The sequence below is a fragment of the Apium graveolens genome, chromosome 2, assembly GCF_009905375.1.
Source record: "Apium graveolens cultivar Ventura chromosome 2, ASM990537v1, whole genome shotgun sequence".
NCBI lineage: Eukaryota > Viridiplantae > Streptophyta > Magnoliopsida > Apiales > Apiaceae > Apium > Apium graveolens.
In genome coordinates this window covers 196,529,577-196,548,615 of record NC_133648.1, presented here as the reverse complement: position 1 = coordinate 196,548,615, position 19,039 = coordinate 196,529,577, and the positions used below count along the sequence as shown (strand labels likewise).

Below are 19,039 nucleotides of genomic sequence, written 5' to 3'. Positions count from 1 at the left end.
TTCTTGATTGTACTTTGGTTTATTTATTCGTATAAAGACTACGTTTGCTATATCATGTTTTCATTAGAACCCACGTTGGCGATGAGTTCGATTATGGGCTAATCGTTATCGTGGGGTTCTAGCGGATTTATTTATGGATTTCTTTAGTTAAATTGTTTGATACCTTAATATGTGGTGATTTTATGATATCCTAGTTATGGTTGTGCGTATTCGTCTTGTGAGCATCGCGAACTTATAAGATAGTGTGTTAATTCTTAATGAAATGAAAGTGAATTTAAGGATTTAGAACTTGCCATGCTAGCATAGGTTCATGTATGTTATGCATGATTCATAGGTAATTTTAACCATCTTACTTGCCCTATGTAATCAAGATAGATAACTTGTGCTTAAACCGTTATGTTGTCAAATTCTATAGACATATAGGGTTTCAATATAATTGATGCCTATTCAGCTTCTATCTCTTTTGTGGATGTCTGGTAGAATGGTACTCATGCAATGAAAGTTGGCGTTTATCAGTTTCGTGTTGTCTGATTAGTGTCATCATCATTGCATGCTAAGGTTAAGAATAAAAAGGCTATTGAATGAAGTACTTAATAAAGTTAGAATCTCATGTTTGTCATATATATTAACTCAGTCTATCTTATTCTCGTAGTTATAATAATTAGTTTAATTCTTAGTTATAAACAACCTCACTTTGTTATCGTCTTAGAATTGAATAATAACCATACATTGTTGCTTAAGTGCATGAGTTGAATAGTTAACCAATACAGTCTCTGTGGGATCCAATCTGATTTATATCTTATACTACTTGCGAACTCGTATACTTGCGTGAATTATTAGCGCGAGTTTAGTGACTAACATTTGTAGCAAATACAAAGTTATTGCTTTTGTTAACTCCCATTTTCCCATTTCTGTTTTTCTTTCTCTTTCCAGCATTCTCTTTCTTGGTTTCCTTAACAGGTATTTTGACATCTGTCTTGAGATCTTGATTGACCATGGGCTTCACTTTAACTTCAGGAACAGGAGTGCTTTCATTTTTTTCAGCATCTTCATCTGCCAGCTCCTATTTGATCAACAACTCATTTTCACTGAAGTTAACTTCATAAGCTTTGAACAGAGGTGACTCAACTTTTCTCATCATAACCGGAACATCTTCACTTGCAATTTTCTTGCCTCTTTCACCTACAACTTTCTTGTTGTTGTTCAATGCTTCATAGTGAAGACCAATAGTTATGTTAGCACATGGCTTATTTTTCTCATCGTATAATCCAACCAATTCAGATGCATTTCTAAAAAACTTCAACTTAACCTCATTCTTTTCCAGCTTCTCCCTCAACACTGCCTCAATTTCACTTGCACATTTCAGCTTGTTTTTCAGATATTCATTTTATTGTTTGACTGTCTCAAGCTCCATAAGCAACAACTCAGTTTCTTGCCTCTCATTCTCAAGCTACTTATTTTCCTTTTACAATCTGCTAAACTCCTCATTAGCTGCTACCATGCTAGTGTGAATGTGGAACATCTCTATGTTCATCTTCTCAACAATTTCCTTATATTTACTTGCATTTAAATCAATTGTTGTTAGAGTGAGTACCTTTGCTTTGGATGAGGATGACTCTCCTTGCTCCAAGGCCATGAGTGCATAGATTCTTACTTCCTCATCATCATCATTGTCTGAATCATCCCAACTCTTTCCCTTTGCAATATAAGCTTTTCCCTATTGCTTTCTCAGAAGAGCCTCATACTTTTCCTCCAGTTCAATATAGGCCTTGTCTTTCTTCACTTTCTTGGTCACTTTGTAGCAAAGTGACCTAGATCATCACAGTTGTAGCATCTTATTTTTGATCTATCAACGGATCCAGTCTTGTAGCCACTTTTGCCAACAGGTGTGTACTGCCATTTTCCGTTCCAGGTGTTGTCCTTGTTGAATGGTTGTCCTTTACCCTTGAAGAACCTTGGTTTCTTGACTATAATATTAGAGAACTTTCTTGCGAGATATGCCATTGATTAATCTAGTTCATCAAGTTCATCTAAGGTATAGAACTCATCTTCTTCCAATTCCAAAATGACTTGCTTCTGTGATTTATTGTTTTTCTCACTGCTTGAGGCACCTGGGGTCTGAATTTCAAGCTCATCATCAGCTGTCTGGCTGTCATTAACAATTAGAGCACTTGATCCATAAACAATGTGCCCTTGACCAACTCTTAGTGATTTTCTTTGAATCATTTCCAGTTCATATGTCTTTAAAATCCCATATAAGACTTTCACTATCATCCTGCTCAAGTCTCTCCCTTCTCTTATTAATAAAATTTTCTGTTCCAAATGATCCAAAAGTGTGAGCATAAACTTCAGGTTCACTTCTTCAGCTTCATAGTATTTGTCATGAAGCTGCAAGTCATTAATCAGCTTGTTAAACCTTTCAAACACATCAGTTATACTTTCTTTTGGTTTAGCCATGAAACCCTCATACTGTGAAATCAATATCCTCCTTTGGTTAGATCTAACCTCCTCCGTACCTTCACAAAGTATTTAAATCTTTTCCCAGATTTGCTTTACAGTTTCATAGTTGAGAATGTTATTGAACGTTACATTGTCTAATGACTATATAAGAAATAGTTGCAGACCACTATCAAGAGCAACTTTCTATTTTTAGGATCTATATACGTTGAAGGATCTGTAGGACCATAGTGAACTGGGATAACCATGTCTCCATCTATAGATTCTTTAACCCTCTCCATAGGTATGAAGGGGCCATTCTATAAAATCTGAACATACATTTGGTTAGCCATTCTCAGATATAACATCATCCACTTTTTTCATAGAGTATAGTTAGCTTTGTCAAAGGCAGGAATTTTGATACTAATGATTTTATGTGTATTCATTCTTCCAAATCTTGAATCTGTTTCTTTCAAATTTTGCTCTGATACCACTTGTTAGGTAATGAATACAACACAGGGGGTGAATGTGTTTTTGGATAATTTAAAACTTCTTGAACAATTTTGGAAGTGGTGAATAAGTAGTCTGACTTGTAGAGATAATATGTATTAATCAGGAATAATAAAACATGCACATAAACACACTCTCTTTCAAAACTCACTTAATTTTATATTAAAATCAAGTATGTCATGGTACAAATTTTTAGGTTCTTTGTTGATAAAGAACTCAGCTTCTTTCTTGAGAGAGTTACAAGATTTCTAGATCTATTTTGTTACAACTTAAAACAAAACATCCAGTGTTTACTTTATAGAACAGTAAACACAGGTTTTACACAACATGCAATAGCATGTACTAAACCCTACTCTAAGTTAACTAAAACTTTATATTTCTAGCTTAGTGTATCTTTGCAAATCGTGCATGTTTGTGACTTTACTTTGCCAGTTAATCTTAGCCTTTGATCTTGTACTCTTCAAGCTGCTTTTTGTAGACTTTTCAAATCAGTTATTGATATGTTTGTTGATTGATAATCTTGGATATTTAACTGGTCTGCATTCTGTACTTTGAGTTTTACATTGAGATCACCAGTTTGAACTATAGAGAACTGACATCTTGATAAGTATAATGACTTATTGAGATCTCTTAGTTCTCTACAAGTGTTTTGACTTATCGAAGTCTCCGAGTTCTCAAATGTGAACTTGACTTGTCGAGATCTTTGAGTTCTCGAGTATGATATTGACTTATCGAGATCTCTGAGTTCTAGAGTATGATCTTGACTTATCGAGGTCTTCAAGTCTTTGCATGTAGAATTAACTTGTCGGTATCTCTAATCTTCATATATTCGTTTTGGATTATTGATATCTCTAAGTTCTCTAATGTAGAAATGACTTGTCGATATCTTCAATCTTCATATCTTCTTTTTGGCTTGTCGATATCTCTGAGACTTCTCTTCAAGCTGTTTCTTGACTTCTCGATAAGTCATTCTAGAGTTCTTGAATGACTTCTCTATAAGACTTAATCTCTGACTTCTTTATATTGTATCTGAGGCATGATCTTCATGATCTTCTTCCAGATCTTATTCTTAGGCTTGAGACTGTTTACAGAAAAATACTCAAGTCTAATTTATTTATACTTTTACAGATTTAAGTGATACAATACAAAATGCAAACTTAGATTATCATACAACTTACTTAGGGCTGTCAATTTGACTTAGTCTTGTTATAGTACAAGCCTTTCTTGCACAATAACAGGAGGCAGTCAGTTGTATTCAGTCGCCGTGACATTCGTCGAGGTATGAACATCGTCGGAGTTATAGCCCTCGGTCTCTAAGAAATGACAGACCTCGAGAATAACGTCATCCCCCAAGGCAATTCGAAAATGACATGCGATGAGATAATGACATTCGACCACGCGAAAGGCGTGAAAGAGAATGGCAACCTCGCCCCAAAAACAAAAGAGAATTCACTAAGCTAAATGCTGAAAAAACAACCATACTAGCTGTGTTGAAAACCAAACCAGATTATCGGCCCCCGAGGCCAATGAAACCGGGTTGACCTCCAAGTTCTTGATATTGCAATTATCATGAAGATACAGGCCATACAACTGAACAATATTTCCAATTAAGCAACCTCATTGAAAGCAAGATTCGCCGAGGATAACTTGTTCATTATGTGCAACACGACAAGACACATCGCCGAGATTATAGAGGCGATGATGATCGTGTTATTGGCGTTATTTTTGGCGGGGTAGCAGCAGGCGATCTCTCTAATAACACCCGTAAAAACTATGAAAGAGAGGTATTTAATATCAATCCATTAACTGTGAAATGTCCACGGACAAATCCATCCCCCATCATTTCTTTCTCCGACGACGACTATCGTCCTGGCCTCCTCGAGGGACACCAAGACACCTTAGTCATCACCATAAGGGTAGGAAATAATAGTGTCAAGAAACTTTTTATCGATAATGGAAGTTCTGTTGATGTGTTATATCACCATGCTTCTACAAGAATGGACCTTGGTGATTGAAGACTTGAAAAATCTCGCTCTTCGTTGTATGGCTTTAACGAAAATGAGGTCCATGTTGTAGGAACCATCGACATGCCGGTGCTCTTTGGTTCACCCTCGTGCCAAATATGGAAAATGGTGAAATTTCATGTAATCAGTGCTTCTTCCAGTTTTAGCGCCATATTGGGTAGAACAACGATCTCCACCCTATGGGCAATCACCTCCATTTCTCACCTCAAGATGAAATTCCCTACAGACTTTGGTGTAGGAGAGATGACCGGTGATTAGGCATTAGTAAGGCGATGCTATCTCACCGTGGTTACTCAAGGTAAGAAAGTTGACGAACTTGACGTGAATCAGGTCCTTGATGTTGACCCCAGAGAATTGATCGACACACCCACGAGCAACTCTTGCTCCCCAATTGAAGAAACTGAAGAGATTGAAGTATTTGAAGGAAACTCTGAAAGAACTACAAAAATTGGCAAAAATCATCCTGAACCTTTAAAACAAGATATCCGGAACCTCATCATCAAAGAGTTCTCCGATATCTGCGCCTGGGACCCCAAAGACATGTCGAGGATTCCAGTGGTCATTGTTCGACATTCTCTCCACATTAGCAAAAACATCGTACCAGTAAGACAGAAACACCGAACATTCTCGGCTGAGAAAAGAGCAGCCATTGACCAAGAAATAGACAGGTTACTCGAGGCCGGGTTCATTGAACCGATGCAATTCCCCACATGGGTCTCGAATGTGGTCTTGGTCAAGAAAAGTAATGGAAAGTGGATAATGTGTATCAATTACTCAGATGTGAATAGGGCTTGCCCCAAAGATTTCTACCCTCTAACGAATATCGATCAACTCATTGATGCAACAGCGGGAAATGAACTCCTATCATTCATAGATGCTTTCTTAGGGTACAATCACATTAAGATGGAAACTCAAGATTGGCAATAAACTGCATTCATCACACACAGAGGGGTCTTTGGATACCGAGTAATGCCTTTAAGCTTAATCAACACAGGGGCCACATTCCAACAGATGATGGATAGGATATTTGTCTCACAGATTAAGAGAAATATGTTGATTATGTCGATGACCTGATTACAAAATCAAAAATTTCCTCTGACCATGTGTCTGACCTTCATGAAATATTTGAGAACGCGAGAAGCAATTATATGCGTCTAAACCCAACCAAATGTTCATTCGGTCTCACCGCGGGTAAATTCCTTTGGGTTTTAGTCACACAAAGAGGTATCGAAGCAGATCTTCAGAAACAAAAGCAATCTTGGAAACGAAGATACCAAGGTCCGTTAAAGATTTTCAAAAACTAAGAGGCTGTATCACCGCACTCCAAAAGTTTATTCCCCAGTCGTCAAAAAGATGCATCCCATTTTTCTCCGCAATGAAAAAAGCTTCCAAATCCTCTCATTTTGAGTGGAATGATGACTATAAAAAATGTTTCTCTGAGCTAAAAGTATTCTAAACAAATCCACCTATCCTGACTCGGCCTATACCAGGCGAACCATTGCGTGTGTATCTCTCGGCTTTCGATGAAACCATCGCGGTAGCTTTAGCTCGACTCGACGAAGGAAAAGAAGTCCCGGCGTACTATATAAGCCAGTCATTACGAGATGCAGAAACTAGATACCCACAGGTCGAGAAATTAGTCTATGCACTGGTCATCGCCATCCGAAAATTGCAACACTACTTCCAGGCGAGGGAAATTCATGTGCTTATAAATCAACCTCTCAAGAGAATTCTGCATAAACCCGACATGACGGGAAGACTCGCCACTTGGACCATCAAGTTGAGCCAATTCTACATCGAATATAAACCTCAAACAACGATCAAAGACCAGGTTCTCTCAGATTTTGTTGTAGAGTGTCAATTCAAAGCCAAAACTCCTAAGCCCGATGAAGGCCAGTTAAGGCCATGGCTGCTGTTCATCGATGGATCCTCGACTACCGAATCAGGTGGAGCCGGGATAATCCGAATCATTCTAGAAGGATTCAAGATCCAAAAGGCCCTCAAGTTTAAGTTCACATCTACAAACAATATTGCCGAATATGAGGCTTTGATCACAAGTTTAAAACTGGCAGCTCACCTCGAGGCTGAGATTATCGACATATTCAGAGATTCTCAACTGGTAGCCAAGCAAATAAGTGGGGAATTCAAAACACATAATGAAAGAATGGATCTATACCTTGCGCGCACACAAGAGTTGCTTAAAAAAATTCTCTTCATGGAAGCTCTCGAACGTTGATAAAGAGGAAAATCAGTGGGCAGACTCTCTTGCCAAATTAGCATCCTCTAACCTCCCCGTGAATCTCGACCCTATATATGTCGATGTTCTGATGTCTCCAGCCATCGACGAGTTATCCATTAATCAGATTCAAAATAACTTCGATTGGTGAAAACCATTCCTCGACTATTTCCTCCAAAATAAACTCCCTGAAGGAAAGAACGAAGCTCGTTCGCTCATGTTTAAGGAAATAAATTACTCTGTTATCGGCTCTTCGCTATACCGACGTGCCTTATCCGAGCCACTACTCCGCTGCCTGAGCTCGTAGGAGTCTAATCAAGCGATGATCGAAGTTCATAATGATATATGAAATAAACACCTCGGAGGAAAGAACCCGGCTCTTAAAATCAACAGATAGTGGCTGTACTGGCCCACAATCAATAAAGACTGTGAAAAGTATGTCAAAAGGTACCAAGCATGCCAACTTCATGGTAATATCAACCATCGACCCACGACCGAACTCAATTCCATACTAGCTCCCTTCCCTTTCTATCAATGGGGGATAGACATCGTGGGTCCCTTCCCACGATCCAAAAACCAGTGGCAATACATAGTAGTCACGGTGGATTACGCTACCAAGTGGGTCAAGGCAAAACCCCTTTCTAAGATAAGAGAGAAAAAGATGATTGAATTCTTCATGGAGTATGTCGCATTTCGGTTTGGAGTTCCAAGAATTTTAGTTTCTGATAATGGCACACAATTTGTGGGAGCTCAATTGGAGAAAGACCTAGAGGAACTAAAAATCCAACACATCAAAGCTTCAGTCGCATACCCACAGGACAATGGACTCGCGGAGGTAACAAATAGAACTATCCTACAAGGCCTAAAGAAAATTATTGAAGAAATTCCCCGCTGCTGGGTCGATGAACTCCCGAATGTGCCGTGGTCCATTCCGTTTGGCATACGGCATCGATGTTGTACTTCCAGTTGAATTAAGCCTAATTTCCCCACGAGTAAAGATATTTGAACCTTCACTAGCTCTCAAGGGCATAGGTATTCACAATGACTTACTCGAGGAAACGAGAGACGAGTCTCGACTCAGGATGATGGCACAGCAAGAAAATACTACCAAGTACATCAACAAAAAAGTCAAAACCAAGAGCTTCAAGGTCGATGACCTAGTACTTCGTGACTCTGCTGCATCACAACCCCCAACATCGGGAAAGTTCAAACCGATATGGGAAGGCCCATACCAGGTATCGAAGGTTGTTAGTGTATGAACTTATGAGCTCGCACATCTCGGCGGTCAGCAGATTAAAAATGCCAAGAACGGGATTCATCTTAAAAAATTCTATCAGTAATTTACTTCTGTTTGTAATATTCGAAGCCTTAAGACAATAATCAACCCTCAATGAAATGAGGGACATTATGAGACTCCCATTGAGGGACCTTTTAATTTATGACAATTCCAGCTTTTAGAACACCTCTTGTTTTTAAATGAAGTCATGTAGCCTATCCAAATAAAGGGCCAATTACTATGAAAATCTTAACATCATAGCGGCGATCAAATTTGACAAATACCCCTTGTGACTGCAGATAACTCTGCATGTTCGATAATACATAAAATCTCCTAAATTATCCAAATACAACTTAACTATTACAAGTGAAAATTTCATGATAACATGAAAATTAGAAAGAGTTATCACAACGATCATATTATGGCACGGCATATCCCTCTACAAAACTGCGGAAAACCAGCTACAAACACAACTTGCAAAGAAACAAACTAAACACGGCGAAAACAGAACAAGGCAAACAATTAGGGATAAGAACTCTCTCTTAAAATATCAAGTAAAATACACTAAGAAGACACCTTTTCTATTATAGAAAATTCAACCTTATGGTAAGGTCAGAAAACAGTACGACCGATATAAATATTACATCGCAATATAACACACTTCTCGAAAAGTTACGAAAATAGTGATAAAGTAACACATATGCTAAGTCAGGTCAAAATAAAACAAGCTTATAGAAAAAGAACAGATATTTCAAATTTCAGCCTCTAAAATGACTCACAAAAACACGCGGCCGCGCCAAGCCGGGTTTTCAGAATTTTGTTTCTACTTGGATTTTGAGAGTTTGAAGCCCAGGATTATTCTACAGCATATATAAAGCCTAAAAAGACATTTTTCATAACGTAGATTAAGGAGAGGACAAATAGAAGGCCTAGGAGCACAAATGCAACCAAGACGAAGAGTATCCAGTTTATACTTATGATTCTTTATTTTAAGTTGTAATCTTGGATGCTAGTTTTCTTGTTTGTTGAACCTATTAATCTTGATTACGTATTTTGATTATTATTCAGTTTATAAAGACTTAGTTTATTATACCATGCTTTCATTCGAACCCACGGTGATGATAAGTTCGGTTATGAACTAATCGTTATCGTGGGGTTCTTGCGGATTTAGTTATGGATTTCATTAGTGAATCTGTTTTGATACCTTATTGTGTGGTGATTGTATGATATCCTAGTATTGGTTGAGCTTATTTATCTTATGAGCGTTGCGAACTTATAAGATAGCGTGTTAATCTCTATTGAAGCGAAAGTGAATATAGGGGTTTAGAACTTGCCATGCTAGCTTAGGTTCATGTATTTGTTATGCATGATTTATAGGTAATTTTAACCATCTTACTTGCCCTATGTAAACACAATAGATAACTTGCACTTTAAACCTTTATGTTGTCAAATTCTATAGACATATAGGGTCTCAACATATTCGGTATTTATTCAGCTTCTATCCCTTTTGTGGATGTCTGGTAGTAGGGTATTCGTATAATGAAGGTTGGCATTTAATAGTTTCATATTGTCTGATTAAGTGTGATCACCATTGCATGCTAAGGTTAAGAACAAAAGGCTATTGAATGAAGTAGTAATGAAGTTAGAATCCCATATTTGTCCCATATAGTAAATCAACCTTTCAATCCCTTAATTATTGCATGTCAGTTAATTCTTAGTCTTAAACAATCTTAACTTGTTATCATCTTAGCATTGAATAATAACCATGCCATTGTTGCATAAGTACATTAATTGAAATTAAGCTAAACCAGTCTTTGTGGGAGCAAACTAGATTTAATTCCATATTACTTGTGATCGCGTATACTTGTGTGAATATTAGCGCGTGTTTTTGTCCTAACAAGTTTTTGGCGCCGCTGCCGGGGACTCGATGTTAATTTTTAGTTTATATGCTTGACATCAGTGATCGTTAAAGTTTAGTGACTCGGATATTTTACTTATTTATTTACTTGTTGCTTTTTCAGGTACTCTAGAGAGCGTGTATGCAAACGCGTTCTCGATCTCGTAAGAGAACACTGGATAAAGCGGAGGAAGAAGTTTTAGTAGAGGAAGAAGTTTTAGTAGAGGAAGAAGTTCTTACTGAGGAGGAGAAAGTTAAAGAAGAAGCTCTTGTTGTAATGGGTGAACCAGAAGCGAATATAAAGGCTTTGATGTACTATTTTCAACCGAATATCAATGATATTCAATCTGGCATTGCCATACCAGCCATCGCGGCTAACACTTTTTAAATCAAGACTAGCACGATTCAGATGGTGCAGAACTCGATCTAGTTTGGGGGTTCTCTGACTGAAGATCCCAATCTGCATATTAGAGATTTCATCGAGATCTGTGACACTTCCCAATTCAATAATGTTTCTGAAGATGCTATTAAGTTGAGGCTTTTCCCATTCTCTCTGAGGGATAAGGCTAAGTGTTGGTTGCATTATCTACCACCAGGCTCTATCACCAAGTGGGAAGTTCTTGCTCAGAAGTTTCTCACTAAATAATTTCCTATGGAGAAGACAGCTGTAATCAGGAATGCTCTTACTCAATTTGTGCAGCAATCGGGAGAATCTTTGGGTGAAGCTTGCGATCGTTATAAGGAGATGCTTAAAAAGTGTCCTCATAATGGGATGCCTGACTGGATGATCATTAACTGCTTTTATAATGGTTTGGGTGCGACTTCTAGACCCATGCTTGATACAGCATCAGGTGGAGCCTTATGGGCTAAGAGCTATGATGAAGCTTATGATTTGATTGAACTGATGACTGTTAATGAATACCAGAACCCTTCTCAGAGACTAACTTAAGGCAAAGTAGCAGGAATTCTGGAGGTAGATGCAGCTACTGCTATAGCTGCTCAGCTTAAGGTTTTGACGATGAAGATGGATTCTTTGGCTAATTATGAAGTTAATCAGATCACTAGTGTCTGTGAGCTTTGTGTTGGTGCCCATGAGACAGAGTAGTGTGCTATTTCTAGTGAATCAGCTCAGTTTGTGAGCAACTTTCAGAGGTCGCAACAACCAGTTCCAGCCACCTATCATCCTAACAACCGCAATCATTCTAACTTCATCTGGAGCAACACTCAGAATGTGGGGCAGCAGCTTTATCAGCAATATGCAGCAAAGCAATACAATCCTCCCGGTTTTCAGAGCCAGCAATACGCACCAACACAACAACTCCAACTGCAACAATCTAATGAAAAATCTGAATTGGAAGAGTTGAGGCTCATGTGCAAGAGCCAAGCGGTTTCTATCAAGACCTTGGAAAATCAAATTGGATAGATTGCCAATGCCTTGCTAAATCAAGAACCTGGTACACTTCCTAGTGACACAAAAGTTCCAGGCAAGAAGGAAACAAAATAGCAGGTTAAGGCAATTACATTGAGGTCTGGGAAGGTTACAAGTCAAAATAAAGCTCAAGTTCAAGAATCTGAAGTTGTGGCTGAAGAAAAAGTACAGAAGGAAGCAGAAGTGGAACCAAGGAAGAAAACTGTGGAGCACACTCCTCCTGAGGGTAATACCGGGGGGAAACAGATCTATCCTGTACCTCCTTTTCCTAAAAGGCTGCAGAAGCAAAAGTTGGATATGCAGTTTGCTAAGTTTTTGGAGGTGTTCAAGAAACTTCATATCAACATACCTTTTGCCGAAGCTCTTGAACAGATGCCTAGCTATGCGAAGTTTATGAAAGGTATTCTCTCTCAGATAGTCAAGCTAGATTACTTACCTAATTCAAAGCCTACTTTTATGTCCTTACAGTTGGTCGATCATTCTATTCATATCCACGAGGCATTGTGGAGGATGTCTTGGTCAAGGTGGACAAACTCATCTTTCCTGTTGACTTTTGAATTCTTGATTTCGAGGAGGATAAGAAGATTCCCATAATCTTAAGAAGACCATTCTTCGCTACGGGCCGAACCTTGATTGATGTGCAGAATGGTGAGCTCACTATGCGAGTACTGGATCAGGATATGACTTTTAACATATTCAATGCCATGAAATTTCCTATTGATAATGAGGAGTGCTTAAAAAGTGAAATTGGTCGATTCTGTGGTTACTTCAGAACTTGATCAAATGCTAAGGTCTGATGCCTTAGAAAAGGCCTTGTTGGGATTTTTTCAGATAGTGAAGATGATGAAGGTGATGAGCGATTGCAGTATTTGAATGCTTTTCCTTGGAAGCGAAGGCTCGACATGCCATTTGAATCTCTTGGATTGGAAGAATCAAAAAATTCTCCAAAGCGCCTCAAGCCATCTATTGAGGAAGCTCCAACACTTGAGCTTAAGCCTTTGCCTAAACACTTGAGGTATGCGTTTTTAGGTGATGCATCTACTTTGCCTGCTATTATTGCATCGGACCTTTCAGGTAGTGATCAGGAAAAGCACTTGAGAATTATGAGAGAGTTCAAATCGGTAATTGGATGGACTATAGCAGATATCAAGGGAATCAGCCCTTCTTATTGCATGCATAAAATTCTGCTCGAGGAAGGAAGTAAGCCAACTGTTGAGCAGCAGAGATGGCTAAATCTGATAATGAAAGAGGTTATGAAGAAGGAAATTCTCAAGTGGCTAGATGCAGGGATAATCTATCATATTTCTGATAGTTCTTGGGTGAGTCCAGTTCGGTGTGTGCCAAAGAAAGGGGGCATCACAGTTGTGGCTAATGAAAAGAATGAGCTCATTCCTACTCGAACGGTCACGGGGTGGAGAGTTTGCATGGATTACAGGAAGCTGAACAAGGCCAAGGAAGGATCACTTCCCTCTTTCGTTTATTGATCAGATGCTTGACAGGTTGGCTGGGCATGAATACTATTGTCTTCTGGATGGCTATTCGGGTTATAATCAGATTTGTATTGCTCCAGAAGATCAGGAAAAGACTACCTTCACTTTTCCATTTGGTACTTTTGCCTTCAAAAGAGTTTTTTTGGATTTTTATGGTGCCCTTGCCACATTTCAGAGATGCATGATGGCCATTTTTTTGACATGATTAGTCAGAATGTGGAGGTGTTTATGGACGATTTCTCTATGTTCGATGATTCTTTTGACGAGTGCTTGCAAAATCTTGGCGCAGCTCTTAAAAGGTATGTTGAGACCAATCTGGTTCTCAATTGAGAGAAATGTCACTTTATGGTGCAACAGGGCATCATTCTTGGGCACAAGGTCTCTAGTAAAGGTTTTGAGGTGGACAAAGCCAAGGTGGGAGTAATTGAAAACCTTCCTCCTCCAATTTCTGTTAGGGGAGTCCGCAGCTTTCTTGGCCATGAGGGTTTCTATAGGCGGTTCATCAAGGACTCCTCTAAAATCTCTAAACCGTTGTGCAATCTTCTAGAGAAATATGTCCTTTTTAAGTTTGATGATGAGTGCCTAGCTACTTTTGAGAGCTTAAAGAAGAATTTGATCACGACACCTGTCATAACTACACCTGATTGGAATGAACCTTTTGAGATGATGTGCAATGTAAGTGACTATGTAGTTGGAGCAGTTCTTGGGCAGATGAAGAACAATATATTTCATGTGGTCTACTATGCTAGTAAGACCCTAAATGATGCTCAACTGAACTATACTACTAATGAGAAAGAACTCTTAGCCATTGTCTACGGTTTTGAGAAGTTTCGATCTTATTTTCTTAGGACGAAGGTGACAGTTTTCACTGATCACGCTGCGATTCGCTATCTCATCTCGAAGAAGGACTCGAAGCCTAGATTGATTCGATGGGTTCTTTTACTTCAGGATTTTGAGTTGGAGATCAAGGATATAAAAGGTACTGAGAATCAAGTCACTGATCATCTCTCTCATTTAGAAGATCCAAGTGCGACTTTACAGGATAATACATTAATTAATGAGTCTTTTCCCGATGAGCAGTTATTTGGAGTGCAAGAGGAAGAACCGTGGTTCGCGGACATTGTGAACTACCTTGTGAACAATATTATGCCTCCATACTTATCTTCTGCTCAAAGGAAGAAGTTTCTTCATGAGGTGAAGTGGTACATGTGGAATGAGCCATTTTTGTTTAGGCAAGGAGCTGACCAAATCATCATGAGATGTATTCCGTACATCGAAACGGGGGGGGGGGAACTTTTAAGATTGTTATTCGACTATTTATGGAGGCCACTATGGTAGAGAAAATACAGCAGCTCGTATCCTTCAAGAAGGATTCTTTTGGTCTACATTGTTTAAAAATGCGCATAAGTTTATTTTGAAGTGTGATCGATGCCAGCTGGTTGGTAATATGTCCAAGAGGGATGAGATGCCTCTTAATGTGCTTCTCGAGGTTGAGGTCTTCGATGTTTGGTGAATTGACTTTATGGGGCCATTTGTCTCATCTTGCAATAATCAGTATATCTTATTGGCGGTTTATTATGTGCCGAAATGGGTTGAAGTCAAGGCTTTGTCGAAGAATGATGCAAAGGTAGTGCTTAATTTTCTTCATAAGTAGATATTCACAAGATTTGGGACTCCAAGAGTCATAATCAGTGACGAGGGATCGCATTTCTGTAATCGCAAGTTCACTGCTATGATGCAGTGATATAATGTGAATTATCGCATTGCTACAACCTACCATCCTCAGACTAATAGTCAAGATGAGGTATCTAATAGAGAGATAAAGCGTATTCTATAGAATGTTGTATGTCCATCAAGGAATGATTGGTCTTTGAAGCTGGATGAAGCTGTGTGGGCATATTAGACAACATACAAGACTCCGCTAGGCATGTCACTGTTTTAATTGGTTTATGGTAAGGGTTGTCATTTTCCCGTGGAGTTAGAGCATAATGCGTATTGGGCTTTGAAGAAGTTGAACCTTGATTTAGATGCAATCGGAAAGAAAAGGATACTTCAATTGAATGAACTAGACGAGTTTTGACTTCAAGCGTATGAGAACAACAAAATCTATAAGGAGAAAGTCAAGAGGTGGCACGATAGGGGTCTATTGCTCAAATCATTTATGCGGGGGGCAACAAGTTCTTTTGTTTAACTCTCATCTCCGTATTTTTCCTGGAAAATTAAAGTCGAGGTGGTCAGGGCCGTTTGTTGTCAAACTTGTGTTTCCACATGGAGCGGTGTAGATTTTTGAGAATGATCCAGGTGCCGTTTTGTTGTCCACCTGATCTCGGAAATTCTACGTGAAGCTAGCAATATAAACCAAGCGCTTCTTGAGAGGCAACCCAAGTTTGTTGTACATTAGCATTCCAGTAGCACGGCGCGCCCGCGCTGGGAAGCGAGGTGGCCATGCTGAAAGTACAGAAACTGTGCACGCCCGTGCTGCCTGGCGGGGCGGCCGCGCTGGATTGATAGAAGCACGGTGCTGCCGCGCTACGATAGTGCGCGGCTGCGCTGTCCCCCTAAAGCTGAAAAACATAGAAAAAAATGAAAAAATCAAAGAAAAATCATATCACAGCCGAATTTCCCTCTCCCACCTTCCATAGTTCCCTCTCAAAATTAGTTTCAATCACCCTCATTACTCCCATTATTCCCATAATCAAATGCCACTTTTTTTCCAAAAACTAATTCCTAATTCCCTATATATACATACACTTATACACAATCTTCTCCATCACTTCTCAATTCTCAAACCTAAATCTCTCTTACACTTCTCTATTATTCTCTCTTATTCACATTCAATGGCTCCCAAGAGACAAAGAACCCAAGTTAGCAGCAACACCACTGATTCTTCGAGTGTTGGCGGTGTGAGGCCTAGGGTTTCTACTCTGGCGGCTGAAGCGGAGTATGTGAGGCTGTTAACGAAGCCAATTGTGAAGGAGAGGGGTTTTCTTCCATCGGGTAAGGATGGTAAGTTGCTTGAGATGAATCTGGAGTTGGGTTGGGTTTCTTTTTGTAAGACATCCGCTGCTGTTCCCATGAGTGTTGTTCGCGAGTTTTACATGAATGCGAAGGCGGATAAGGATGGTTTTACTGTGTTGAGGGGGTTGATGGTGGATTACAGTGCTGAGGCTTATTCGGATGGTGATCAACCAGCCCGAGAGGAGGCTAGAGCAGGAGGATTGGAATGCTAAGATGGGGAATGATTTTAACATGGATTTGATTGTTGCGACGTTGTGTGTGCCAGAGACTCACTGGAAGTTCAAGAGGGGCATGAACGAATATGCCACTTTCCCTGCCTCGTACATGAACATGTTTGCACGTGCATAGAATTCTTTTATTTGTGCAAACATCATGCCATCTTCTCACGTGCATGATGTTACTATGGATCATACACGGTTATTATGCGGGATTCTTCAAGTAGATAATGTGGATCTCGGGTCGGTGATTTATCAGGGTATTCTGAGGTTTCTACAAGGCAACACTAGGGGTTGTATTCCCTATGCATCCATTATGACGAAGTTGTGTGTGGCGGTTGGAGTTTATTGGCCCGCACACGAGCAGCTTCAGCTTCCTAGTGCTCCTATTGAAAGTTCCACGCTTTTGAGTATGCAGGAGTGTTACGGTGGGAAGCCGGATGAAAAGGAGCTCGGTTATTCATATGATCACTTGCCAGGTGGAAGGCCGGCTGATCAGGCATATGCTGGTGGTACGACTCAGGCCAGCAGAGCATCTTGGAGACATCAGCTAGGTGAAGCTGGTCCTTCACAGTCGCATCAGCAGCAACATCATGATGTTGAGGATAGTGCTGGTTTGGGTTCGGCGCAGTATAGGCGCTTGATGAGGAGAATGGATGCGATGCATGACATCTATAATAGGTTTGCACAGGACCTTACCCAGGCGTTGGGGACTGCATTCAGAGCCACATGAGTTGACATCTAGTGGCCAGTATTTGGTGAGGACTCTATGTACCCGCCTCCTGACACTCTGAATACTCCACCCATTGAGGGTGATGATCCTGATTCCGAGTAGGTATGGCTGATTCCTTACTATTACCTTCACTGAGGATAGTGAATATTTTAAGTTTGGGGTGGTAGTTAAGGAATATGTTTGTGTATGTCTAGATAGTTTGCATATGTCATGCAGTTTAGTTCATATAGTTGCATATGTCATGTAGTTTTTTTTATTTACTTGTTTTCTATTATTTAGAATGCATGTTAGTATGTTGCATACAGTTGCATTTGCATTATAACATGATCCATTGGTTTACTTTACCGATTGATTTGTGATATTGATGCTAGTGTAGTGATGTTAAGTCCTATCAAGTTGATCTACATGCTAGAAGCAAGAAAAATTTCACTAAGACTTATAGGTTGCTTGCGTGCTAGATCATGGCCATGGTTTGTTGTTTGTCAAGGTTTAATCACTTGTTTGTATTTAGAATTTAGGGTATTCTCTTAATGGTAAAATAACATGGATATTTAAAAATTGGAAAAAATATTGGATTTCATTGCTAGTTGTTGTGGCTAGGTGTCAAATGGCTAGTAGCCGACTCATTTAATATGAGTAGTCTAGGGTTGAGCGAGATGGAGGAAACACACTCGTTCAGAAATCATGTGAAAAAGAGAGAAAAAAATGGAAAAAAAGAAAAAAAAAGAAAAAAAAGAAAAAATAGGTGTTATGCATAATTGATCAGGAGTGGGCTCTTTAATACTTGAGTTATTAAGTTCTTAGGGGACTTTGTGCCTAGTGGAGTATGGGATCCACTAACCTAACGCTCGCTACATGTGTATTATTGTATAAGTCTTTTATGGACCTCACTTATTACACAGTCAAATAAGCATATTTGTGTTATTATGTGTTGTGAATAAAAGCATGAATCCTTGTATAACTCCAATAAAATTGAAATATTGTCAATTATTTTGAGTTTAGCTTTTATTCTATTTATAACCTTGTGATTACCTTGATGAGTAGTGAGTCATGATTATTGATCTAGTTGCGATAGTATATCTTTTATGCATTTGCTCACACACACACGTTTCTGACTTGTAAGTTGAATTGTGGGATTTGATTGATCTTTGTCCGAGTAACTGCATTTGTTGAGATATTGCTCATCGATTGGTTTAGTTATTCTGAGGGGATCGTTGCATTCATGTAGTTGCATTCATGCATTTTTATTTCTTGTTCTTTGAGTCTGTTCATGCTTGAGGACAAGCATCGGTTCAAGTTTGGGGGTGTGTTAAGTGACATTCATGTCCACTTATAACGTCCTATAAAGGCTCGAATTGGTGTTTTGTACTCAAGTTATTTGTGTTTTTGATACGTTTTTGTAATGTTTTGCATTTCAGGCGTAGATAAAGGGATAAGGAGATTTAACATTGCTTTGGTGCTAAATTGGTGTTCGGAAGGTGTCCTGAATGTTTGCTCATGAATCACCATAAAAAACCAGCCAAGAAAATAAGAAATTGAATTTTCTCCACAAGTTCAGCTTGTCCACGCTGTGATATTACGCGACCGCGCCAGAACAACAGAAGTACAGCGCGCCCGCGCTGGGAGAGCGCGCGGCCGTGCCAGGCCAGGTTTTTAAAATTCTGTTTCTACTTAGATTTTGAGAGTTTGAAGCCCAGGATTATTCTACAGTGTATATAAAGCCTAAAAAAGATGTTTTTCATAACAGAGACTAACGAGAAGACAACGAGAAGAGC

General features: G+C 39.3%; 1 protein-coding gene and 1 non-coding gene across 2 annotated transcripts; one reads left to right on the top strand and one right to left on the bottom strand.

The window, feature by feature from the left end:
• Positions 1-6,717: 6,717 nt before the first annotated feature.
• On the top strand, positions 6,718-7,206 carry LOC141696141 (uncharacterized). The gene has a single exon (XM_074500328.1). It carries the CDS (start codon positions 6,718-6,720, stop codon positions 7,204-7,206), a length of 489 nt encoding a protein of 162 aa, XP_074356429.1.
• Positions 7,207-11,046: 3,840 nt separating this feature from the next.
• On the bottom strand, positions 11,047-11,153 carry LOC141709214 (small nucleolar RNA R71). The gene has a single exon (XR_012569802.1). It is a non-coding gene; the product is annotated as a small nucleolar RNA R71 (small nucleolar RNA).
• Positions 11,154-19,039: the final 7,886 nt, after the last annotated feature.

Bases quoted from the DNA above. Each gene is read 5' to 3' on its own strand.
- LOC141696141 (XM_074500328.1), top strand. From the start codon at position 6,718: ATGACGGGAAGACTCGCCACTTGGACCATCAAGTTGAGCCAATTCTAC.